Source organism: Rhinatrema bivittatum, chromosome 8, assembly GCF_901001135.1.
Source record: "Rhinatrema bivittatum chromosome 8, aRhiBiv1.1, whole genome shotgun sequence".
Classification (NCBI taxonomy): Eukaryota; Metazoa; Chordata; class Amphibia; order Gymnophiona; family Rhinatrematidae; genus Rhinatrema; species Rhinatrema bivittatum.
Genome location: NC_042622.1, coordinates 225,318,189 through 225,345,180, shown reverse-complemented (window position 1 = coordinate 225,345,180; position 26,992 = coordinate 225,318,189). Strand labels below are relative to the sequence as shown.

The following is a 26,992-nucleotide window of genomic DNA, read 5'->3' as shown; positions in this document are numbered from 1 at the left end:
AGGCCCACTCGCTGTGCTAAAGAACTACAGATGGCCGCCCTCATCCCAAGCGCCGAAACCTCAAAGACCCTCTTAAGATAGACCTCCAATGCACATAACATTGTATGCATGCTTACGCGCATAATAAAGTAAGCACAGGATACAGGAAAAGCCAGGTGCACAGGCTCTCTCGCCGCACCCTGCCTAGGGCTCAAAATTTGTGCGCATTAATTTTTAAGCACAAGCTGATCGAATGCACAGTTATCGCCGCAAATGGCGCCGGCAGCCAAGAAACATAAGCGCTTTGGCTCTCTGCGCTGCTTGTCATATTAGGGCTTCCATCCTGACCTGGATTTCAATTTGTATCAAGCATTGTGAGGAAGCCCAAGGAGATTTGGCCTCCCCGGAGTTTGCTGAGCCCGGCTCCTCCCATTCAGATGATGGATTGGCAGCCTTAACTAGAAGTACCCCGGATCTGAGAAACCCATTGGCTGGGTCTTCCATGGGAGAGGGAAACTCGGCTGGACCCCCCCACCCCCCAGTTCCCCCTGGGTTAGGCATGGACCCAGCAGCTTTTTCTTGGGTGGATGTTTTCCAGGGAATACAGGTCTTTGTACAGGCGCAGTCTACTTCCTTGCTTGTCGCTGCCCGGACAGAACCCCAGCTGGCCCCCTCTCCCTCTCTCATTCCTATTGGCAGATCCTGATGGCACAAACGAAGAGCAAGATCCCTCGGAACAAGGGGAAATTCCCCCAGGATTAGATCCGTAACAAACCATGTTACGATTCTTTCATACAGATGAATTGCTGGCCTTGGTTTCCCAGACCCTGAAAATGCTTGGAGTTCCTGGAGCGGAATCTATGATGGAACAAAAGAAGAATCCCAGTCTGATTTCCTTCCACAAAGCATCTTGCTACTTCCCAGTAATGGAAGCCATCCAGGTGTTGACTGACCGGGAATGGGATGCTCCAGAAGCAAGTTTTAAAGGGGGCCAGGCGTTAGAAGCTCTATACCTGCTGGATCCAGCAGTGAGAGAACGTTTGAATTTCTCTAATGTGGATGCACTGGCCTGCACTGTCTCTAAGTGAACAACTATCCCAGTAGAGGGAGAAGCCTTTGATGCAGTAGCAATGACCTTACAGTTTGCTTCTTGTTGTGCTCTGGTAGCGTGCTCGAGCCTACTTCTCTCTCAGGAGGTGGCTGGCTCAGGGGTGAACCCCAGAGCAGCTATGGAACCTGCCGCTGCCTTTTTAGCAGACACGGGCTCAGATTTAATCCGCACTTCGGCCAGAAAAATGGCCTCAGTGGTAGTGGCTAGAAGACAGCTATGGCTACAGAATTGGTCAGCCAATGCAACCTCCAAGGCCAACCTTAGAAAGATGCCCTTTAAAGGATTACTTGGAAACAAATTGGAAAAACTGGCCAGTAAATGGGGCGAATCTCCAGTCCCCCGGCTACCGAAAGGTAAGAAGAAGCAGTTACAGCACCCCTCACCTATGAGGGGCCAGTCTAGGGGCTCTCAACATTTCAACCTCTACAGAAAATCGACATTTCAGAGATCTCGGCCCTTTGGATGAACTCAGTCCTTTCATAGTCGACAGCACAAGAGAGGCAGGTTCGGGTTCCTGATTATCCCAAACCTAATGAAATTTTACCGACCCATCTTCGGAATGAGGAGAAAGGGGGGGGGTCGACTGTCTCTCGTTTACCAAAGGTGGGTCAAGATCACTTCAGACAAGTGGGTACTGGAAGTCATATGAGAAGGATAAGCGCTGTAATTTCGCAGAACTCCCCAGGACATATTCATGATGTCTCCTTGCCACTCCCAGCATAAAAAGCAGGCAGTGGAGATTACTCTTTTAAGGCTCCTCAGGATGAGGGTTGTAATCCCAGTACCTATGCCCAGGAAAATACGGGGCATCATTCCATCTATTTCATTGTACCCAAGAAGGAAGGTTCCTTTCGCCCCATCCTGGACCTCAAGAGTGTCAACCGTCACCTACAAATCATTTCCACATGGAAACTTTACGCTCTGTGATAATGGCCGTACATTCGGGAAAGTTCCTAATCTTCCTGGACCTATCTGAGGCCTACCTGCATATTCCATTCATTCAAGAACACCAACGCTTCCTACACTTTGTCATACTGAGTCCCATTATCAGTTCCGGGCACTGCCCTTTGGCCTAGCCACCGCCCCAAGAATATTTTCCAAGATTATGGTGGTCATGGCAGCACCATTGAGAAGAGAAGGAATCCTGGTACACCCATACTTGGACAACTGGTTGATCCGGGCCAAGTCAGTGGTTAAGGGATAGGGAAATACCTACAGTACCTGAATGTAATCCACTTTGAAGTGCTGAAAAAAGTGTGAAAAGTGGAATATAAATCAAAATAAATAAATAAATATTAAAGGCTCCGGGTGACCAACAGAGTGACCTCGTTGCTTCAGGAACTTGGTTGGGTAGTAAACCTGGACAAGAGCACTCTCAAGCCTTCCCAGTTGTTGGAGTATCTGGGAGTCCGGTTCGACACCAGGCAGGGCAAAGTCTTCCTCCCGACCACATGGATACTGAAGCTCATGTCCCAGGTGCATCAGTTGATGAACACAATACCCCTGATGGTGAGGAGCTATCTCCAAGTTCTCAATTTGATGGCAGCAAACTTAGTAGTAGTGCCGTGAGCAAGAGCACGCATGGGCCTACTTCAACGCTCGCTGCTGTCACTTTGGAACCCGCAGTCTCAAGACTATTTGATTAGGCTCCACTTACTGATGGGAGTCTGTTCTCACCTCAAGTGGTGGTTGCAGGAGGCTTACCTGAGCAGGGGGATGTCCCTGTCCTTCCCTAACTGGCTGGTTCTTACAACGGACGCGAGGTCTCCGGGGCTGGAGAGCTCACTGTCAGGAGCTCATGGCCCAGGGACATTGGACAGAGGAAGAAGTCCTCTGAAACATCAATCGCCTGGAAGCCCAGGCAGTGAGGCTGGTGTGCTTGCAATTCAGTCACAGACTCCAGGGTCAAGCAGTCCACCTAATGTCGGACAACGCAACAACAGTAGCCTACATCAACCGCCAGGGAGGAACCAAGATCTCCTTATAGAATGGGCGGAAATACATCTACAGAAGATCTCAGCCTCACGTATTGCAGGAAAAGACGTCAGAACAGACTTTCTACACAGCAAGAGTGTGGATCCAGGAAAGTGAGTCTTGTCGGCTGAAGCCTTTCAACTGGTAATAAATCACTGGGGCCTCCTGTCCCATCAACCTGCTGACCGCATCTCACAATGCAAAGGTTCCCCTATTCTTCAGTCACAGAAGAGATCCGTGGTCCCTGGGGGATCGATGCTCTTGTTCAGACCTGTCCAGAAGAAGAGTTGCTAATCACCTTCTCTCCGTGGCCTCTCCTGGGCAGGATCATTCGCAGAATTGAGCACCACAGGGGATTAGTCCTACTAGTAGCTCCAGATTGGCCCAGGCATCTGTGGTATACGGACACTCCTGGCGGAGACTTCCCTGTGCCTGCCACCGCACAGGGACCTACTACAGCAGGGATTGGTCCTTCCACGAGGATCCAACTAGATTCTGTCTTATGGTCTGGCCCTTGAGAGGGCTCGCCTGATGAAGCGCAGATATTATGCGGCAGTAAATGCCACCTTGCTCTGCGCTCGGAAGTTCTCTACGTCCCTAGTGTATGTGTGGATCTGAACAGTATTTGAGGCCTGATGCGAGGAATGCGGTGTCCCCCCTCGGGCGGTCAAAATCCCACTTATTCTGGAATTTTTGCAGGATGGCTTGAATAAAGGTTTGGCTCTTAACTCCTTGAAGTACAGGTATAGCAGGGGTGAAGCATCTTTAGCCACCCCTACGGTGGCCATTTCCCTTGTGGAATCTTAAATCTAGTATTGGAATTTTTGGCAGGGCCCTCCTTTTGGCCGCTGCACATTCTTTCCTTGCATTTATTAACCTTGAAAACAGTGTTCCTGGTGGTTATTCGCTCAGCGCGTCACATCTCTGAACTGCAAGCATTGTCGTGTCAGGAACTGCTCCTCCAGATGACTCCAGGAGCATTACAGCTTCATACTGTTCCATCCTTCTTGCCCAAGGTAGTCTCGAAGTTTCATTTGAATCAGTCCATTTTGTTGCCTTCCCTAGATAAGTACAGGGACAGGGAGGAATACAGTCTCCCCCATCATTTGAATGTCAGTAGACTTTTGGTGCGGTATCTGGAAGTTTCAGAACCGGTACGAAAGATGGACCACCTGTTTGTCCTTCACGGTGGAAGGAAGCAGGGTGAACCAACTTTGCGGGCTACCCTAGCTCGCTGGATTAAGGAGGTGGTCACGGGAACCTATGTGAAGGCAGGAAAGCCATTACCTTCTCAGGTTAAAGCTCATTCCACCAGGGCTCAGGCAGTCTCATGTGCGGAAGCTAGACTGCTGACTCCCGTTGATATCTGCCAAGCAGAGTTATGGTCCCACACCTTCTCCAGGCTCTATCGCCTGGATGTTCAGGCCTGAGAAGACACATCCTTTGCAAGGGCGGTATTAACCGGAACGCGGAGAGCTTCCCACCTCGATTGGGAGTAGCTTTTATACATCCCATTGGTCCTGAGTCCATCTGGCTACATGCTAGGAAATGAAGAAATTACTTACCTGATAATTTTGTTTTCCTTAATGTAGACAGACCCACCCCCGGCTGCCCAAGAACAGTGCCAAGTATTTGCCTGTGGAGTGGATATCGATTCCAAGATATTTTGGGTAATCCGTCATCCAGAACCTAGATCAGGGCATCTATAATCTTACTGGGGTTCAGTGTTTATGTTTGGTTGAGTACAGTTATCCATTTTTAATCGAGCTTTTTCAATAATATGTCCACAGTGGCTTTTGAAGAGAATACTGAGGTCCCTGCAGAGGTGTATCTAGGATGACATGAGCTTTGAAACCTGACTGTCTCCATCTGCTGGCAGGGGAGCACAACCCATTGGTCCTGAGTCCATCTGTCTACACTAAGGAAAATGAAATAACCAGGTAAATAATTTCTCCATTAGTCTCTGCCCACTACCAGCTCTGAATGAGAGTTCCTCACAGGTTTGCAGTAAAGGAAAATTAGTTTCTTACCTGATAATTTTCATTCCTGTAGTACCATGGATCAGTCCAGACACCTGGGTTTTGCCTCCCCTCCAGCAGATGGAGACAGAAGTTTTTTAAAACAACCCTGCCATATATTCCAAGGTGCCACCCACAGTCCCTCAGTCTTACGTAATGTCAAATAAAAATGGAACAAAACCAAACTGTACAACTATTTTCCCATCTATAATAAGGCTCAGTCAAACTCCGAACTGGGAACAGAACTCGCAGAACCAATAGAACCAGCGACAATATAGTACAAATATTCCGAAAAAAAACCAAACCAGAATACAAGCGGACTCTCCGTTACTTAAGTGAACACAGACGAGGGCGAGGCTCTGGACTGATCCGTGGTACTACAGGAATTAAAATTATCAGGTAAGAAACTAAATTCCTTTCCCTGTACGTACCCGGATCAGTCCAGACACCTGGGATGTACCAGAGCTAACTTATCTAGGGTGGGAGCCAGAGATGCCCACTCTGAGCACTCCTGCCCCAAATCCCCCGGAACCCGAAGCGTGCACATCTAATCTGTAATGCCCTGCAAAAGTATGCAACGATTTCCAACTAGCCACCCTGCAAATGTCTTGTGGTGAGACTTGATGACATTCCGCCCACGAAGTGGCTTGTGACCACGTAGAATGGGCGCGAAGTCCCACCGGTACAGTCTTACCATGCAGTAAATACGCTGAACCGATAGCTTCCTTCAGCCAACGAGCTATCGTAGCCTTTGAGGCCATACTACCTCTTTTTGAATCACTCCACAACACAAAGTCTGAAACACGGAAAGGATTCGTAACCTCTAGATATCATAGCAGAGCCCTGCGGACATCTAGTTTCCGTAAATCCTACGCCACAGGATCCGAGCGATCCACATCTGAGAATGAGGGGAGCTCAATCGACTGATTCAAATGGAAAGAAGGCAACACCTTTGGGAGAAAAGAAGGAACCATTCGCAAGGACACACCTGAATCGGAAATCCGTATGAAAGGTTCTCTACACGACAACGCCTGCAGTTCGGACACCCAACGTGCTGAAGAAATCGCAACCAAAAATACCACTTTCGGCATGAGATCCTTCAGCGTCGCCTGCTTTATAGGCTCAAAAGGCAGAGCACACAAGTACAAAAGTACCAAGTTGAGGTTCCAGGAAAGACACGGATGGCGAAGTGGAGGACACAAGTGCTTCGCCCCCTGAAGAAAACACGCCACATCTGGGTGCAACGCCAACGCTACTCCCTGGACCTTACCTCTGAGACAACAGAGTGCCGCAACCTGTACTCGGAGGGAACTACAAGAGAGACCCTTAGAAAGCCTGGCTTGAAGAAAACCAAAAATGTCCGAGAACGATGCCCACGTAGGATCCATCGTGCGATCCGCACACCAGGCTTCAAAAACTTTCCAGACTCTGGCATAAGCTAGGAAAGTAGACTGTTTTCGCGACCTCAACAACGTGGCCACCACCGCATTAGAATAACCTTTATTCTTCAGCCGCTGCCTCTCAAAAGCCATGCTGCTAGACAGAAGCGATCCACCTCTTCCAAACAGATGGGGCCTTGATGAAGAAGAGCAGTGGATTCCCGAAACCGTAGGGATTCCGCAGCAGATTGAGCAGATCCGCAAACCAGGGACGCCTCAACCACTCCGGAGCCACTAGAATCACCTCTGCCGGATGGGGCTCTATTTGCCGGATCACTTTGTCTATCAGCGGCCAGGGAGGAAACACGTTCAGTAAGATGTTCATCGGTCAGGGAAGGACCAGGGCGTCGAGCCCCTCAGCTCCTGTATCTCTGTGCAGACTGTAGAATCATGGAGCCTTGGCATTCTTGAATGTGGCCATCAGATCCGTGCATGGCTTGCCTCACCGATCGCAGATGAGCTGAAAAGCCTCATCAGCCAACTCCCTCTCTCCGGTATTGAGATGGTGACGACTGAGGAAGTGTTGTCCATGCCAGCAATATGAGATGCCGCAATGCAGACGAGATGCTGTTCCGCCCAGGTCATCAACTGTTGCGCCTCTGTCACCACAGGGCGACTCTTGGTTCCTCCTTGGCGATTGATATAGGCTACCGTGGTTGCATTGTCTGACAAGACTCTGACCGACTTCCTCCGAAGGAGCAGGAGGAACACGTGCAATGCCAGAGCCACTGCTCTGGTCTCCAAGTAGTTGAGATTGTTCTCTGGACCACTGCCCCTGCACCGACTTTCCCAGACAAACCGCTCCCCAGCTGGAGAGACTGGCATCCGTGGTAACGACTGTCCAGTCGGGCATTACCAGGGGAACTCCACACATCAGATGATCCGAGACAAGCCACCAGTCGAGACTGGCTCTCGCGGATTCTGTAAGCGGAAGCGGTAGGTGAAACTGTTCAGACACCGGATTCCAGCGGGACAGCAGTGCGGATTGTAAGGGATGCATATGAGCGAAGGCCCAGGGAACCAACTCCAGAGTGGACGTCATGGAGACCAAGACCTTCAAATAATCTCTCACCCGGGGTATCCACATAGACAACAGGTCCCTCACCTGTCCCTGAAGCTAGATTACATGTTCTGTGGTGAGGAATACTCTGCCCTGTTCAGTGTCGAACAGGGCTCCCAGGAACTCCAGAGACTGCAAAGGGGTCAAACGACGCTTGGCAAGGTTGACCACCCAGCCGAGCGATCACAAGAGCCGTAGTACCCGGCAGATAGCTGTCTGACACAGAGGCTCGGACTTCGCCCGAATCAGCCAATCGTCCAAGTAGGGATGCACTAGCAAGCCTTCACTCCGGAGTTGCGCTGCAACCACCACCATCACCTTGGTGAATGCTCTGGGAGCTGTAGTGAGTCCGAAAGGCAGAGCCCGGAACTGATAGTGATTTCCCAGAATGCAGAACCAGAGGAACATCTGGTGGGATGACTGGATGCCGATATGCTTCCGTGAGATCCAGAGAAGCCAGGAACTCTCCTTGTCAGACGGAGGCGATAACCGACTGAAGAGTCTCCATTCTGAAACATGGTACCCAAAGACACCTGTTGACTCTTTTTAGATCTAGAATTGGTCTGAAAGTACCTTCCTTTTTGGGGACTATGAAGTAAATGGAATAGCGGCCTTTGCGTTGTTCCACGGATGGAGCCGGTGTTATAGCCCCCAAGTCCAGTAGGCGCTGGAGCCTCTCGCTTTTCTCGATACACGCATGGAGAGATCAGAAACTTGTCCAGAGGACTCTGTACAAAATCTAAAGCGTAACCTTGACTTATCACGGTGAGGACCCACTGGTCTGACGTTATTTTGGTCCATTCCTCGAAGAAGAGCAATAGTCTGGCTCCCACGATTGGTACTTGATGGACGACTTGTATGGAGGAATTGGCCGGCCTTATCTCATTGTGAGCCCTTAGCCCCTGCCCCCGACTGAGGGTTACCTGGTTTGCCGAATCGTCTGCCACGAAAAGACAGACCATGACTGTTGCCTGCTTGAGCCTGGGCAAAAGGACGACCGTGCCGGCTGGGGTCTCTTGCTACCACGGAACTGAGCCCAAGCTGCAAACTATCCTCATGACCTAGGCCTGTCCTCCGGTAGCTTATGGACCTTGTCCTCCAATTCCTTGCCAAACAACAACTTTCCTTTAAAAGGAAGTGACCAGAGGTGGGCCTTGGAAGAAACATCCACAGCCCAATTCCAGAGCCAGAGGAGCCTGGGCGGGGAAACCATGGATCTGGCCGACATGCGCAGCAGGTCGTAGAGAGCATCTGCGCTGTACGTGATTACCGCCTCCAGCCGGTTCGCCTGGATAGCCTCCCCCTCAGAGAGATCGGCATTGGCTTGGAGCTGCTGGGCCCAGCGAAGAGCCGCACGCAGTGCAAAATTACTACACATCGCTGCACGGACCCCCAGTGCGGACACTTCAAACACTTTTTTTGAGCTGTAGCTCCAACTTTCTGTCCTGCAAGTCCTTGAGGGCCATCGCTCCTGTAACTGGGATAGTGGACTTCTTAGTAACAGCCGACACAGTTGGATCCACCTTAGGGACTCTGAGGAGCTCCAATGCATCCTCTGAGAGAGGATATAGCTTGTCCATGGGCTTTGCTTACCTTCAGACCTAAATCCGGGGTGTCCCACTCTCTATATAGGAGATCCGTCGCCAAGAAATGGAAAGGGAAGGAAACCGTAGGCTCCCTAAGGCCTAGCAAGACTGGATCCATAGCTCCCAGCCGGGACTCCGCCGGAGCCTCTATTCCTAGCTCCTGCAGGATGGCCTAAATAAGTGGAGACAGCTCCTCTTTCTTAAATATACGAACCACCTTTGGATCGTCCCCATCGCCTGAGATCCTTTGCTGGTACCTAGCTGCGGATCTGCGTCCGCATCAACCCCCTCCCAGGGGCCTCACCTGTGGATCTGGCTCGTCCTGAGACAGAGTCTGTGTCCGTCCCCGCTGGCACGGACCTTATGGGCCTCTTACCCTTAGGTGGGTCAGAGCCCCCCCTGGGACCTCTCTCTTTTTTGTGTCCTCCGGGTCTGCGGCTGCAGTACAAGCCTCCCAGCTGCCAGCTTTCTCCCTGCCTTTTTTGCTTTAAAATCTTTGTGCATGAGCAAAACAAACTCTGATGAGAGCAAAGACTCTGAAGAGGAATCAGCAGCCCCTGCAGGGCTATCCTCATGCAAAGGAGAGGCTGCCCCCGCAGGAAAGCCTCCCCCGGCAGGTATTTGCTGCGGGGAGAGCGAGGGAGGTAAAGTCCCCTCCTCCATCGCTACCTGCGTGGCTGTTCTAAAGGTGCCAAAAATGGCCTCCGTTCCTGCGCTCAGTGGGAACGGGTCCTCTGCCAACTCTGCACTCGCCCCTACACGCGCCGGCGAACGCAGAGCCCGACTCCGACCCCCCCCAAACCGAAACGGAGGGTCCCTCGCCTCCCTGCACACAAATCGAGCACAGGCCTTCCCGCTAGAGACGCGCGCGTGGCAAGAGGAGCCCCGAGGCATCGGAGGCCCGCGAAACAATTGAAAACGGCGAAAAAGATAAAGAATAAAGTGAAAGGTCTGCCGTGTAAACCCCCGGTGAACCCAGCCAAAGTCTCGGAGAGCCGGCGCACACAACACAAAAACCAACGCATATATATATATTTTTTTTTTATAAAACAAATTGCAAACTTGCCGTTCGCTGTCCCTGGTTCTGGATGCAGGTCCTGCTCCTGTGGGGGTGAGTGAGCCGGGCTCCCTGGTATCACCCCGACGCTGCTGACAAGTAAGTGCAGGGTCCTCGACCCTTAGCAGCGGCCTCGACCAGGAGGGATGGTCCCCTCAGGACCTAGCAACCCCCTGGGAGGCTCACAGAACCACTGACGAGGAAGGAACTTGCTCTCTGTCCTTTTTTTTTTTTTAAACTTAAAGAGATAGTTCATCAAATTGCCAATCTAAACCCTGACTACAATCCTACACTACCAACTTGTTTCAATCAGGGCATCAGAAGAGACTGTGGGTTTTGCACCTCCGCCATCTGCTGGAGACAGAGTAAGACTGAGGGACTGTGGGTGGCACCTTAGTATACATGGCAGGGTTGTTTTAAAAAACTTCTCTGTCTCCATCTGCTGCAGGGGAGGCAAAACCCAGGTGTCTGGACTGATCCGAGTACGTACAGGGAATTCATTTTTGTTTACTTTTAACATGTTCTTACCAATGGCGTCAACCATGCAGGCTTCCCGCGTGTACGCTTCCACAGGAATGACATTCTGGAAACAGTGCAGAGAGATTACGCCCAGGCCGCCCTGCCAAACATCCAGGATCTGCTGCACCTTCGGGCATGTCTGCAGAGGACATTACATTAGCAGTCAGCACAACTGCTTCATTAGAAACCTGTAAAATTACCCCTTGTCTCTCTCCCCTGCCCCACCCCTTAGATGACAGCGCAAGTTTCTTCCAGGGACGGATTCTCATTGTCTCTGGCTCTCAACCCTCCCATGTCTTAATATCTGCTGCTCAAGTAGTGTAATGCTTCTATTGGTCCCCTCACCACAAATGCACATGTTCAGTGCTGGGTACAGTAACAGATCAATAAAAATACTCTTGCTAGTATTATTTCATTAAGGGGCTGATGTAATAAAACCTGTGCTAAAATCTGAGTTACATTTTAACACGGGTTTAGGTTTACTCATGCGGTACAAACCGGCAGTACCATGGGATGCAGTAAGCTAATGCAAATGCACCAAGAGTAAAAAGCAGTCTTTTATTTTTATTTTATTTTTTTTAACTCACAGGCCATTTGCATACCCCTGAATTGCAAATCTGCACTAAACACATGGAGTAGAAACAGGTGTTGTAGGTCATTTCGTGGAGAGCCCGAATGAATTGAACACACTTTTTGTAACCAATTCTCAGCCCTGCCTCAGATTTATTTAACCCAACATTGTGCTGAAGTGTCTGGTAGCAATACCACTTCAGCTTTCGAGTAGTGTTTGAATCTCTCTCTGTTTCTTCTTAAACTACCATACCTACAGGCATAGGCAGCGGAATGGGCTAGGCCACCGGAGCCATGGCCAAACCCACCGTTTGGCCCCACACAGTATCTGCAACTTAAGGAACTTGGAGAGAAGGGGAAGAGGTTACTAAGTCTGGCCCTTCCCAAGCATCTGGAACACCTTGCCAGCTGAGTTACGACTCGAAACAGAGTCAAAAAAAAAATTCAAGAAAGAGTTGAAAACTTGGCTCTTTGAGCAAGCCTTCATAGACAGGATTCAAGCTTAGTTTCTTACTGAGATTTAATTGTGTTGTGTGTGCCTTTATCATTGTATTTAGATGATTGTTTTCTGTTGATGCATTTTAAGTTAAGGTTATTGTACACCGTTATGATGTTAATTACGAATGACGGTCTATAAAATCTTTTAAATAAATAAAATAAACCAAAAAGGTGTGCTGCATCTCCTGCCTGCAGGTTGCCTTCTCCGATCCATTCCAATTTCCCTAATCCAGGAGATCAGAGAAGGGATTCAAACTCCAAACCAAACAAATCTTTACTTTAGAAAATAAAAGATCTATTATTTCATTGCACCCAAAAAGAACTTTAAAGATCTTGCTCTTAGCAGACTTTCCCCAACTGTTTGCAAAGTGATACAAGTACACGCACACATTTCATATATTTATAAAGAAATAAAGATCACCACAGATGAAAGGAAATTAAGCATTTTTAATTCTTTGGTCCTGGTTCTGATGTCCACCAGTTTCTCCACATTCAAACTCAGGCTACTTTTACTCCACCTCAGACCCGGGCACCCATTTTCTGCATTAAATAAAGCTTTGCTAAATAGTTTCCCCTCTAACGCACCTCCCTGTATTGTCTGGTGATTGCTAATTTACATGAGATTGGTATGTTCCTGCACTAAAAAATCCAAACCGGTATATAAAGGAAAATTGGTTCTTACCTGCTAATTTTTGTTCCTGTAGTACCACAGATCAGGACCCAAAAAGCACGAAGGAAGGCGATCTATGAAAGCCGTCAGGATGAACAAAGAAGATAGATGCCTGATGTCCATGAATTCCTTTATTGAAGCGGAGACACAAAATTTGCCCAAATTTTGCCCAATAAAGGAATTCATAGACATCAGGCATCTATCTTCTTTGTTCATCCGTACCACAGATCAGTTCAGATGCCTGGGTTTTACCTCCCTGCCAGCAGATGGAGACAGAGAAAGTTTCAGTGACACTGTACATAACCCAGTGTGTCACCTGCAGCCAAGCCAAAATGACAGCAACAACCATAAATTTACAAGCAAACATTTAAGCAAATTCCCTCCCCTCCAATGAGCCAGAAGGTGGTGGAGTTGGCCAAAAAAGACAATGGAAAACTCATTTCCCAAATTTAACAAACGATTAGCAGTGAAAACCTCCAACAACGCCACACTACATATAAAGCAGCAGTACGAGTGGTAGGCTCTCCCTCCCAGTAAATGGGCGTAGCTATGGACTGATCTGTGGTACTACAGGAACAAAAATTAGCAGGTAAGAACCAATTTTCCTTTCCCTCCATGTACCCAGATCAGTCCAAACTCCTGGAATGTACCTAAGCTCCCCTTAACTCAAATGGGACCTGGAGAGTTCCAGGCGTAGAACGTGCTCACCAAAGCACATGGAAGCCGGAGCCCTGACATCCAAGCAATAATGCCTAGCAAAAGGGTGCAATGACATCCCAGTTGCACACTTGACTTGCCCAACAAATTTCATATGGAGACATCTGTTGTGACTCAGCCCAGGAAGTCATCTGAAAATGCGTCAAGTTCGCCCCTAAACCTCCCGGCAGCGGGTGCCCTTTAGAAATGTAAGTCGACTCGATCGCTTCCTTCAGCCACCACACAATTGTAGCCTTAGACACCTTAATTCCCTTCTTTGGACCACTCCACAGTACAAAGAGGTGATCCGATCTATGGAAATCATAAGTGACCTTTATATACCTCAATAATGCATGCCTCCCATCTAAGAGCCTAAGCTCCCGCGCATGAGGCATAGAGGAATCCAAATCCAGAAAAGCTGGAAGCTCCACTGTCTAATTAAGATGGAACGCTGAGACTACCTCAGACGGAAAAGAAGGCACCAAGCATAAAGATAACCCTGAATCAAACATCTGTAGGAAGGGATCTCAACACGACAGCACCTAGAGCTCCAAAATTCTCCTGTCTGAACAAATAACCACCAAAAAAAACTTTTTAAGAGTCAAGTCCTTAACTATAACTCTTTTTAGTTGTTCAAACAGAGCCTCACGCAATCCTCTAAGGACAAGATGGACAAATGTTCTGTACCTGAAGACTCAAGTTCTTAGCTCCCCTAAGGAACCGTAGAACATCCGGATGTGCAGACAGAGGATACCCTTGCACTGTACCCTGGAGAGAGTTAAAGGCTAGTCCCTTGTCCAGAAACTTTCTGTAGAAAAGCCAAAATATCCAACACCATAGCCTGTACAGGTTAAGGCTTCACTCTGTCAACAGCAGACCAGGACTCGAAAATCCTCCAAATTTGCATATATGTCAAAGATGTAGAAGCTTGACTAGCCTGCAATAAGATGGAAATAACTGCTTTGGAATATCCCTTCCATCTCCTCTCAGAAGCAAAGCTACGATCAGAAGTGAGCCACCTTACCTGAAAATATTGGGCCCTGGTAGAAAAGAGTCGACTGATGTCTGAACCTCAGGGGCTTGTCTATGGCCATGTTGATATGACCACTTTGGAGCTACCAGGATCACATTGCCTGGATGTTTCTCTATCTGCTGTAATTCCTTGTCCACCAGAGGCCACGGAGGGAAGACAAAGAAGAATCCCTTGAGTCCACGGCAGCACCAGAGGTCCAATTCCTTCCGTACAGTGTTCTGTTCAGCAGCTGTAAAACCATGATACCTTGGTGTTCTCTTTAGTTGAGAAACCTCCATCTTTCATGAATTTATTTATTTATTTATGAACTTTTATTTACCGACATTCGTGAAGCACATCATGCTGGTTTACAATGAACAGAAAGGAGGAAAATTACAATAAACAAGGGAGGGGGAGAGGGGGAAAGGCGAGAAGTGGAAGAGGGATGGGGAGAGGGTGGAGACAGAGGAGATGGAAAAGGCAGTAAAGATTGAGAAACGTAGGAACTGCGAAACAAGAGTAACTATATACAGTTGAACATATGTACAGCTACATACACCTTATGTAGTACTATATTAGTACTATAAATGACTGGAAATATCTTATCATTCAAAGGTTGTTCTCTTCGGTATAAAGTATTTAGGGGGTGGCAGGAAGGGGTGTAGAAGGGCAGTGGAGGAGTTGGAAAGGCAGGGAGGGGCATACAGGGGGGGATTGGAAGCCGAGTAAAAGGTGAAACTGAATAAGGGAGACAGTTTATGTTTGGTTCACATCAGGGTAGGCCTGCCTGAAGAGCCATGTCTTGACTCCTTTCTTGAATTTGTGTAGGGATGGCTCTAGAATGAGGAAGGTGGGGAGGGAGTTCCAGAGGGTGGGTCCAGCGATAGAGAAGGCCCTTTCTCTGGTAAGGGATAAATGCGCAGATTTGAGGGATGGGGTGTGGAGAGTGCCTGTATGGGACTGTCTCCACTGAGACATCGCTGCCTTTGACACCTCCCATTCCCTGGGGTCTAACTTTCTCTGACTGAGAAAATCTGCCTGAACGTTGCTGATATTTCAATACCTGCCAATTTGACAAGTTTCTTGGAAAACTCAAATGTCGATGTATTAGATAGAAAAACGTTAATGGTATCTTTTATAGCTGTTATGAAATCTTTTTTTTAGGAAATGTCCTGTACAATTCTATGGGCAAACAGAATATATCCTGATCTGGCCCCAAGTGACCCAGATCAGGAGGAAAGAATTTCTATCTTTAAGACAAACTGTAGTTTCATTAGGTTTTTCTTTCATTTTAAGTTACCCTTGTAAATGTGTCTTAAAAAGGGGGGGAAGAGTCCTTTATATTTTTTCAATTTGAACAACTTTGCCAGTTTGTCGAAGCTCATAAGCCGACCACCTCATCTCCAATACCTCAAAATGGAGAGAGGTCCTAGTATTATATAAAGCCCTGGTTATATCTATGCTAAAGCTTTTTATTTGATGTATGTTTCCTAAAATTTCTCCTTTTGATATTTCCTTGTCCTTCCAGGGGTTATTGTTCTTTAATATTATATTTTGAAATGCAAATTGGATAAAGTGTTAAAAGTATAATTATTATTTCTTTATAAGGAAATATTGTATTGATTATTGGATTTATCTAGTTTGGAAAGAATGCAAATTTCCAATTTGTAAATGTAAAAAAACACTAAATAAAGAACTAAAAATAATAAAATCAAGTTCTAACTGTGTTCAGGGTCTGAGCCAACAAACTCAGCAAGATATCTCTGTGAAAAAAAGTCTGAGTAGAGTCCGAAGCGGTTCTCAATCAGATGCAATTTCTCCCTCTTCTAGAGGTGAGAAAGCCAAATCTCCATCAGAATCCTCCGATGTCGCAAGATCCACATCCCCTTGAAGATTACCAGGGACAGCTTCCCTGTGGCATCTGACCGCCATGACTGACAAATGGGAGGCCTGAGCACACGATCCCTATATAGTAGATTGCATCACTTTTGCTGGGCAGCCCTGCAGAAAGGTCTGCAGGCCCTGGAAACATTCTACCTACGAGAAGGAGAATGGATTTATACCAGAGTCCATAGGCCCAACCTTGCTCTCTCCAACCTCTCTTCTCTAGGGGAAGCTTCTGCCTTCAGGAACAAGGGAGGAGAAGAACTGATCATTGCCTCGCCTCCCACTCTACTCCCCTCCAGAGACACCAAAAGCCGAGGGGGATGTTTCAAAATGGGCAAAAGCTGGAGTAGTCAAATTGCTTTGAGCATCTAAACAACGCTGACACAAACGGAGATAAAGTGAGGACCGAATTGATTTCAGAAAGCAAGTCTCACAGAAAGCAAGGTGCTTGGATCTGTTCATCTCCAGCACCTAGCTCTCCTGAACTGCGGCTCTAGGCAGCCTCCTGTGCGTACACCAATGCCACCTGGGCGTACCCGCACACTCTTCCAGGATGTGCGCAAGTACATGCTCAAGTTTAGGTTGCAGTCTTATGCACACAAGTATCCACGCAAATACGGGCTCAAGGACCTGCGCAAATACACATTCAAGTCTAGGACGCAGACATATGCACTCAAATCTAGGCTGCGGCCTTACGTGCACAGGTCACCATGCATGCACACGCCTACGCTCGCGGGAAAATAACCGCTGCTGCAGTCTACCATGGCTAAGCAAAGCCTACCTGCACCTTCAGCGGGTTTAGGACCAGATCCATTCAATATCCGGCACCGACAATCATCAAAGACCTGAAAAGCTTCTCAACAGCTCAGGCCTCTTGACTGGTTGAGCATAGATGGAGACTGGAGCCAAGAGCCAGCATCCCCTTCTGCCTGTTCCGCTAAACAAGCTTTGCACATAAGCAAATAAACTGGAAGACCACCTGTACGAGACCCTGAGACTCCCCCCTCGGTGCAAGTGTCTCTCTGCACCTATGGGGGCGGGGAACCGCTGGCGATAGTTGAGAAGGGGATTCACCTGCCTTCCCACCGATGCTGCTAGGGAATAAAAAATGGCTGCCACTTCCACGCTGACGGGGAAAACCTCAGCACTAGACCACATCACCTGCGAGGCTTGTTCTATCAGTGCAGCCATGCTTGACGCAGATCCTCGAATACCATGTCGCATTTGCCGCATGCAGACGCTGTGCAGAATCACCAGTACCTCAATGGCAAACAGGGGAACCGTTCCTCAGCGCCACTGAGTCAACACCTGGTCTCCTCCGCAGGCAGAGAAGCTGCTGAAAAATCCCATTGCTGAGCTCCCAAACTGCTAAGGGAGCTTTCCCTCTGGAACCTCAATGCTGCAAAGATTCCTCCAACTAGTTCCTTGGGGGGTTTTTTTGTTTGTTTTTTTTTTTAACTCTTTGAGAACAATGGAAAAATTACTTACCTGATAATTTCGTTTTCTTTAGTGTAGACAGATGAACTCAGGAATAATGGGTTTATGCTCCCCTGCCAGCAGATGGAGATGAATTCAGGTTTCAAAGCTGCCGTCACCTTACATACATCCCTGCAGTGACCTCAGCCCTCCAATATTCTCTTCAAAAGCCACTGTGGACATACTATTGAAAAACTTGATTAAAAAACGGATAAACCGTAACTGTACTCAACCAACCATAAACACTAAACTCCAGTAAGAATAGAGATGCCCTGATCTAGGGACTGGATGACAGCTTATCCATAATCTCTTGGAATCAATACCCACTCCATCGGCGAATCCTTGGCACTGTTCTTGGGTAGCCGTGGGGTGGGATGCTGAGTCCATCTGTCTACACTAAGGAAAACAAAATTATCAGGTAAGTAATTTCTCCATTTCCTAGCGTGTAGCAGATGGACCCAGGACCAATGGTACGTACAAAAGCTACTCCTGATCGGGGCGGGAAGCTGCCTGCAGTCTGGTTAACACCGCCCTTGCAAAGGCTGCATCCTCCCTGTACATCCAGGCGATAGAACCTGGAGAAGGTGCGCAAGGAGGACCACGTCGCTGCTTGGCAGATATCAATGGGGCACAGCAGTCTAACTTCTGCCCATGAGACCTCCTGAGCCCTAGTGGAATGAGCTTTAACCTGAGAAGGCTTTGGCTTGCTTGCCTCCACACAGGCTCCTGTGACCACCTCCTTAATCCAGCGAGCTATGGTAGCTCGTGAAGCTGGTGCGCCCTGCTTCCTTCCACTGTGAAGGACAAACAGGCGGTCCATCTTTCAGACCAGTTCTGAAACTTCCAGATATTGCACCAAAAGTCTACTGACATTCAAATGATGGAGGAGGTGGTATTCTTCTGCGTTCTTGTACTTATCTAGGGATAGCAATGAAATGGACTGATTCAAATGAAACTCAGAGACTACCTTGGACAAGAAGGATGGAACGGTACAAAGTTGTAATGCTCCTGGAATCATCCAGAGGAACGGTTCCTGAGACAATACCTGTAGTTCAGAGGTGCGAGGTGCCGAGCATACGCCAACAGGAACACCGTTGTCAGGGTTACTAAATGCAAGGAAAGACTGCACAGCAGCCGAAAAGAGGGCCCTGCCAAAAACTCCATTCCCTGTACGTACCTGGATCAGTCCAGACAGTGGGTTATGTCCCCAATCCAGCAGATGGAGTCAGCACAAGCTTTGAGGGGGCGTATCCATATATACTACTACCCCCTCTGCAGGAGTTCAGTATCGAGTATATCAAAGCCCGAGTAGAAACCCCCGAAGGATCAAGTTTGTGGAAACAGATAATGAAAACAATTGTAACCGCAACAAGTAACTGCAAACATCCTACCAACTTGTAGGGAGCTGTGAAAAACAGCGAAAAGAAACAACTGTGAAGACACAGAACACTGCGAGCAAGAAGCAGCGCAGAGCTGAGCAGGATCAAGAACCCAAACGCGGTGGGCGTCTGGACTGATCCATGGTACTACAGGAACGAAAATTAGCAGGTAAATAATAATTTTCTTTTCCCTGTACGTACCTGGATCAGTCCAGACAGTGGGATGTACCCAAGCTTCCCTAAATCGGGTGGGGTCCTGCGAGGCCTGCTCGGAGAACCTGCTCGCCAAAGTGTCCAGAGACCGAAGAGGCGAGGTGCAGACGATAGTGCCTCGAGAACGTGTGTAACGATTTCCAGGTGGCTGCCCTACAAATTTCCTGCGAGGATACCGAGCGAACCTCCGCCCAGGAAGCCGCCTGAGAACGTGTAGAATGCGCTACGATTCCGGGTAGGGGAGTCCGACCCGCCCCAATGTAAGAAGCAGCAATGCCGGCCTTCAGCCATCTGGCAATGGTAGTCTTCGAGGCCTGAGACCCCTTCTTAGGACCGGCCCAGAGTACAAAGAGATGGTCAGAGGTTCGGAACTCATTTGTAGCCTCCAGATAGAGGCGCAGAGTGCGCTTGACATTCAAGAGACGGAGAGACTTCGGCTCTGAGGAAGAGAAGAACAGCAACTCCACCGTCTGGTTCACATGGAATGCAGAAACCACCTTCGGAAGGAAGGAGGGAACGGTGCGAAGCGAAACTCCAGAGTCGGAGAAACGGAGATAGGGCTCTCTACACAACAGAGCCTGCATCTCCGAGATGCGTCGAGCGGAACAGATGGTCACAAGAAATACAGTCTTGAGAGTGAGATCCTTTATCGTTGCGCTGCACAGCGGCTTGAACGGTGGTCCCGACAGGGAGCAAAGCACAAGGTTAAGACTCCAGGAGGGACAAGGGTCCCGTAACGGAGGACGCATATGCTTGACACCCTTGAGAAAACGAGCAATGTCAGGATGCTGTAGAAGAGAGCCCCCATCGCTCAACAGCGAACCAAGGGCGGCCACCTGAACCCGTAGTGAATTATAGGTGAGCCCTTTTTCCACCCCCGCCTGTAGAAACTGAAGGATCTGAGGTACAGAAGCCTTAGCGGGTCTCGTGGCCTGGGTGGTACACCACAGCTCGAACACCTTCCAGACTCGAACATAGGCCGATGTCTTTCGTGCCCGCAATAGCGTGGATACTACCGCCTCCAGGTAGCCCCGACGCCGGAGGCGGCGCCTCTCAAAAGCCAGGCTGCAAGACAGAAGAATTCTGCCTGCTCGAAAAATACCGGGCCCTGATGTAGGAGCTGGGGGAGGTGCCCCAGCCTGATTGGCCTGTCGATCACCAGCTGTAGCAGGTCCGCAAACCAGGGTCGCCTGGGCCATTCTGGGGTGACGAAAACCACGGTCCCCTGATGGCTTTCTATTCTGCGGAGCATCCTGCCCACCAGGGGCCATGGTGGAAAAGAAAGATATGGCGGCCACGGGAGGACCAGGGCATCCACTCCCTCCGCGCTCTCTCCGGCGACTGAAGAAGCGTGGAGCCTTGGCGTTGAGAGCGGACGCCATCAGATCCAAGTGGGGAGCCCCCCACCGATGGACGAGAAGTTGCATTGCTTTGTCGGAGAGAGACCACTCTCCGGGTCCAGCAGTTGACGACTGAGGAAGTCCGCCTGGACGTTGTCCACACCGGCGACGTGCGAGGCCGCTAGCCGGACGAGATGACGCTCCGCCCATTGCATCAGCAGCGCCGCCTCGAGCGCGACCTGCGGGCTGCGCGTGCCTCCTTGTCGGTTGATGTAGACCACGGTGGTAGCGTTGTCCGATAGGATTCTGACTTCTCGGTTCCGAAGAAGCAGGAGGAAATGTCGCAGAGCTAGCCAGACCGCTCTGGTTTCCAGACGGTTGATTGACCACTTCGCCTCCACCGTGGACCACGTCCCCTGCGTGGCGCTTCGATCGCAGACTGCACCCCAGCCTGCTAGACTGGCATAGGTGGTCACCACCACCCAATTTGGCAGATCGAGGGACATGCCACGGGCCAGGTTCGGCGGATCCAACCACCAGCCCAGACTGTCCCTGGCATTCTGTGGGAGCGGGAGAATCATCTGATAGTCCTGCAATACTGGTTTCCAACGGGAGAAGAGCGCCCACTGTAAGGTCCTGAGGTGCGCGAAAGCCCAAGGTACAAGGTCGATGGTGGACCCCATCACTCCCAGGAGTTGCAGGTAGTCCCAGGAGGTGGGCTCTGGTAACGCAGAGAACCGTCGTGTGTGATCCCGCAAGGATTGAGCTTTGTCCTGGCGCAGAAAAACTTTGCCCAGTAGGGTGTCGAAAGTTGCCCCCAAAAAAAACCCAAGCGTTGCGAGGGCATGAGGGAGCTCTTGGAGAAGTTCACTACCCATCCCAGGGAATGTAGAAACCGTACTACTCGAGTCACCGCTGAGCGTCCATGATCGAATGACTTCGCCCGGAGGAGCCAATCGTCCAGATAAGGATGAACCAGGATGCCCTCCTTCCGGAGAGCTGCCGCCACAACTACCATGATCTTGGTGAAGGTGTGCAGCGCCGGCGCCAATCCAAACGCGAGAGCCGTGAACTGAAAATGCTGGTCCAGAATTTTGAAACGAAGGAAACTGTGGTGGTCCGGGCGGATGGGAATGTGCAGGTAGGCCTCCGTTAAGTCCAGGGAGGCGAGGAACTCCCCCCGATGCACCGCCGCAATCACTGACCGGAGCGTTTCCATGCGGAACCGAACGACTCGAAGGGATTTGTTGACTTCCTTGAGGACTAGGATAGGCCGGAAGGAACCGTCCTTCTTTGGTACGACGAAATAGATGGAATAGTGGCCCGAGCCCACCTCTCCGAAGGGCACGGGCGCAGTAGCGCCTATCTCCCGGAGTCTGTCCAGAGTCAGCTGCACCGCTCCTCTCTTGAGGTCCGAGCCACAGGGGGAAAAGATGAACCTTCCCTGCGGGGGGCGGACAAATTCCAATGCGTAGCCGTGTTTTATGGTATCCAGGACCCACTGGTCCGAGGTGATCCGTGCCCACTCCGCTTAGAAATACGTTAGTCGGTCCCCAATCCTGGGGACAGGGGAGTGGGCGAGACTGGCATCATTGTGAAGACTTGGTATAGGGGTTCCCGGTTCCGGGAGTAGTGCGTGCGGGCCGATGCCCGCGGAAGGCGCGCAACCAGGGCTGAGACCTGGGGGCGGATGGCCGGGAGCCCGTCTGTCTGTAGCCCCTGTAGCGCCGTTGCGCTCTGGCTCTGGTCCGAGAAGAAGAAAACGCTCTGGATGGTCGAAACCTATCCTCCGGCAGCCGATGAACAGCGTTCTCCCCCAGGGACTTGATGATCTGGTCCAAATCCTCCCCGAAGAGGAACTTGCCCCTGAAGGGAAGAGAGCCCAGACTGGACTTAGAGGACGTATCAGACGCCCAATTGCGTAGCCACAGTAGTCGTCGTGCTGCCACTACCGAAACCATGGATCTTGTGAGGACCCGAAAAAGGTCGTACGAGGCGTCCGCCCCATACGCCACTGGCAGCCTCATCGGACGGCAGGTTCTGAGACGTGAGGAGTTGTTGCACCCAAAGGAGACTAGCCCGCTGGGCAAGCGAACTGCACATCACCGCCCGCATACCCAGAGCGGAGACCTCGAAAACCCGCTTAAGGAAAACTTCCAACTTACGATCCTGTGTGTCCCGCAACGCCGCACCTCCCGTCACTGGGATAGTCGTCCTCTTCGTGACCGCCGACACTGCGGAGTCCACCTTTGGGACCTTGATGAGGTCCAGAAAATCTTCGGGGAGCGGGTACAGCTTTTCCATAGCCCGGCTGCTCTTCAGGGAGGCCTCCGGGGTGTCCCATTCCCTGGTGAGAAGTTGTAAAAACGAGTCATGAATGGGAAAAGCCCGAGCCCTCGGCCGGAGTGCCGCCAGGACAGGATCTCCCTTCCTTGAAGAAGTGATGACAGCGGGAGCTACTGGGGCAGGCGGGTCTGGTGGCGGATCCAAATCTAATTCTTGGATGATCTGCGGGATGAGGTCGTCCAGCTCTTCCCTCTGGAAGAGGCGTAGGGTACGCGGATCATCCCCCTCCTGTGTGCCGTCCCCTTGTCCCCCGTCCGGGAGGTCAAGTCCATGTCCCGCTGGGTCTGGCACCGCCCCCACTGCCGCGGGCGTGGATCGGACCCGGGTAGGAAGGCGGGAGGCCCCCACTCCCGGAGGGTCGGGGGGGGGCCGGCGTCGAGGGCGACATCCGAGGGATCTTAGGAGGGGGGGGGGTCCCACAGGTGCTTCCAGCCCCTGCAGATAAGCGGTATGCATGAGCAGGATAAACTCCGGAGAGAACCCCGGCCTGCTCGGGTGCGCTTCGGGGGCGGCGTGGTTCCTGCTCCCTGCCTCTGGGTGCTTGGTTCCTGCACCAAAATCGGGGGAACACCCCCGCTGGTAGAGTCCTCCAGGGATCCGTTCTCCCTCGTGGCCTCCAGGGACCCGTTCCCCCTCGTGGCCTGCGCCTCAGGGCGCTCAGAATGTAAAATGGCCGCCGTTCCCGCCAAAAATGGCGGAGTGGCCGGCCCGCACCGCCCGGGCAAAAAAGAGAAATCAGTCAGGGACTGTGAGGTACCTTCCCCCCCGGGAAGGCATCGTGCACAGATGCCCTCCCGGGAAATCCGGGACCCTGGGTCTCCGCAGGCCGCACAGCGGGACGGCCGCGGCATCGGGATCGCTGCAGGAGAAAAGAAAAAGCCACGGGGGGGGGCCACGTGCACAAAGGCGCCGCTGCGGGGGGGGGCCCGGTCGGCCCGCACTGCCCGCTGTCTGAAAATAGAGGAGGGTGCCGCGGGGGGGCCTTCCTGGCCACACGACCCGCCCCAGACATCTTTCCCTAAATGGCTCAGCAGCCCATGAGGAGCTGTAAAATGGCCGCGGGTGAGGGAGTAAAGAGCGAAGAGGCCGGCTCCACCAGCTTTCGCGGGCACCGGGGGCTGAGCTGTAAAGGAAAAAACTACAAAGGAAAAACAAACTTACCCCTGGCTGCAACGAGAAATAAACAGCAAGGCCGCAGAGAAGAGACAAGGAAGATAAGCCACTCCCCAGAAGTTGAAAGAACTCTGCCTTTTTTTTTTTTTTTTTTTAAACTTAATACAAACTTGATACAAACTTGATCCACAGAAAAAGACAACAACAAGCCATAATCAAGCAAGAAAGTGAAGGAAAAGGAGGGGAAGCCTGATTCCCCTACTCGCATCTGCTGGAGTCAGAAGATACTGAACTCCTGCAGAGGGGGTAGTAGTATATATGGATACGCCCCCTCTGGACTGATCCATGGTACTACAGGAACGAAAATTAGCAGGTAAATAATAATTTTCTTATACTAGATTAAGATTCCACAAGGGAGCCGGCCACCGTAGGGGGGCCCGGAGGTGCTTCACCCCTTTTCAGAAAACGGGCCATGTCCGGATGAGCCGATAGGCAGGGACCATTCACCTTGCCAGTGAAACAGGAGAGAGCCACTACCTGGACCTTCAAGGAGTTAAGGGTGAAACCTTTATTCAAGCCGACCTGCAAAAGATTTTGACCATCCGAGGGGGAAACACTGCGTTCCTCACACCAGGCCTCAAATACTCTCCAGATCCGCACATACGCTAGGGACATAGAGAACTCTACTGGGCTCGGTGCTTATCAGCCGAGTACAGAGATGGTCTACGGCTGCGGGAAGGGGAGGGGGGAGAGGGTTTTGGCTGTCACCGCTGCGCTCAGCTTCCTACACCCGCTGCCTTTCAGCTTTACTGAAAGGCAGCGCCATTTTGTTTACTGGCAGCCGACGGCCCTAGCCCAGGAGATCGCTCCCGGACCCCTGCTGGACCACCAGGGACTTTTGGCAGGTCTGGGGGGGGTCAGGAGGGTGGGGGTTTTTGTTAGATTTTTAGTTTTTTTTTTTATATTCGCTCCATAAGACGCACATACATTTTCCCCCCACTTTTGGGGGGAAAAAAGTGCGTCTTATGGAGCGAAAAATACGGTATATTAAAAAGCACCGGTCCAAGTACAGATCCCTGAGGCACTCCACTGTTTACCCTTTTCCACTGAGAAAATTGACCAATTAATCCTACTCTCTGGTTCCTGTCTTTTAGCTAGTTTGTAATCCAAGAAAGGACATCGCCTCCTATCCCATGACCTTTTAGTTTTCTTATAAGCCTCTCATGAGGGACTTTGTCAAACGCCTTCTGAAAATCCAAATACACTACATATACCAGTTCACCTTTATCCACCTGTTTATTAACCCCTTCAAAAAAATGAAGCAGATTTGTTAGGCAAGACTTCCCTTGGGTAAATCCATGCTGACTGTGTTCCTTTAAACCATGTCGTTCTATATGCTCTAGGATTTTGATCTTTAGAATAGTTTCCACTATTTTTCCCGGCACTGAAGTCAGGCTCACTGGTTTATAGTTTCCCAGATCGCCCCTGGAGCCCTTTTTAAATATTGGGGTTACATTGGCCACCCTCCAGTACCAATGGATGCTTTTAATGATAGATTTATTAGTTAAAATTTGTAATCTGATATGTCATTTTGAGTTCCTTCAGATCCCTGGGATACATACCATCCAGACCAGGTGATTTGCTACTCTTTAGTTTGTCAATCTGGCCTACTATATCTTCCAGTTCACAGTGATTTGGTTCAGTTCATCTGACTCATCATCCTTGAAAACCATCTCTGGAACTGGTATCTCCCCAACATCCTCATTAGTAAACACAGAAGCAAAGAATTCATTTAGTCTTTCTGCAATGGCCTTATCTTCCCTAAGAGCCCCTTTAACCCTCAGTCTTCTTTCAAAAGGTACAGCAATCCCCATAGGGAAAGCATATCAGCATCTGCTGGAGACAGAGAAATACTGAAGGGCTGAGGTCACTGCAGGGGTGTAACTAAGGTGACATCAGCTTTGAAACCTGACTCCATCTGCATCTGCTGGCAGGGGAGCATACATGCTACTTGCTAGGAAAATAAAGATACATAGAAACCAATAATTTCCTTTGGTGTGAACGTTACGGTTCTGGGAGCACAGGCTGCATGGAATATCAGAAGAGAGCCAGGCCACTAGTTATATCCGTCTCCTTTCACCAAACTTTAGCGACCCAGCCCAGGACAAACCGTATAAACGGGATACTTCCCTGCTCTACTGGGCTTACAGTGCAGAACTGCCAGCAGGTTCCACCAATGTCTTGTGGGGGATGAGGATGGAGTGGACATCTGAACAACCAGATGTCCACTCCACAGACCTCCGGATCAAGCTGTCAGAAGGGTCAACAAACCCCCTGCTCGTCTGCCTCAAACTAGGAGAGATGGCCCCACCAGAACCTCACAACCAGAAATTTTGTCTTTTAATCTTTTTTTTTCTCCTCCAGAATGCAGGTTTTAGACCGTCTACCATCTGCTGGAGACAGAGAAATACTGAGGGACTGCAGGTGGCACACTGGGTTAAATACATTGTCAGTGAAACTTTTTCTGTCTCCATCTGCTGGCAGGGACTTAAAACCCAGGAATCTGGATTGATCTGGGTATGTACAGGGAATGGGATTTTTATTGTGAAAAAACTGCACTAGGATTAGTGCAAGAACATCCTAATCCCATGGAACAGACTCTTATTAGCAGGCAATGGGGGGGGGGGGGGGGGGGGGATTAGAGGGGAAACTGTTCAGCCCAGTTTTCTTTTAATGCTGAAAATGAGTCCCAGGTTCTGAGGTGGAGTAAAAGTGGCCATACTAGGTGAGACTCTGTTGTAGCCATGTTTGAATGTGGAAAAACCGGTGGAAATCGGAACAGAACTCAAAGAATTAAAAATGTTTATTTTCCATTCGTCTGTGATGATATTTTATACATATAAAACATACTGGGGTAATTTTGGCACGAAAAAATCCAAGTTGGGGTCAACATGACTTATTACAACAGCTCCAAAATGTTTCTCATGCTCTTTTTCCCCCTCAGCAGCACAGTACTTTCCTGATAAGCAGCACATTTGTACCCAGAGCC

At 50.0% G+C, this 26,992-nt stretch overlaps 1 protein-coding gene across 1 annotated transcript in view; it reads right to left on the bottom strand.

Moving 5' to 3' along the window:
- Window positions 1-26,992, bottom strand: part of ANKLE1 (ankyrin repeat and LEM domain containing 1) — a 46,162-nt gene that overhangs the window by 7,985 nt on the left and 11,185 nt on the right. Inside the window, 1 exon segment of the mRNA XM_029613778.1 lies at window positions 10,753-10,882. Within this exon segment, the coding sequence (XP_029469638.1) occupies window positions 10,753-10,882 (130 nt within the window).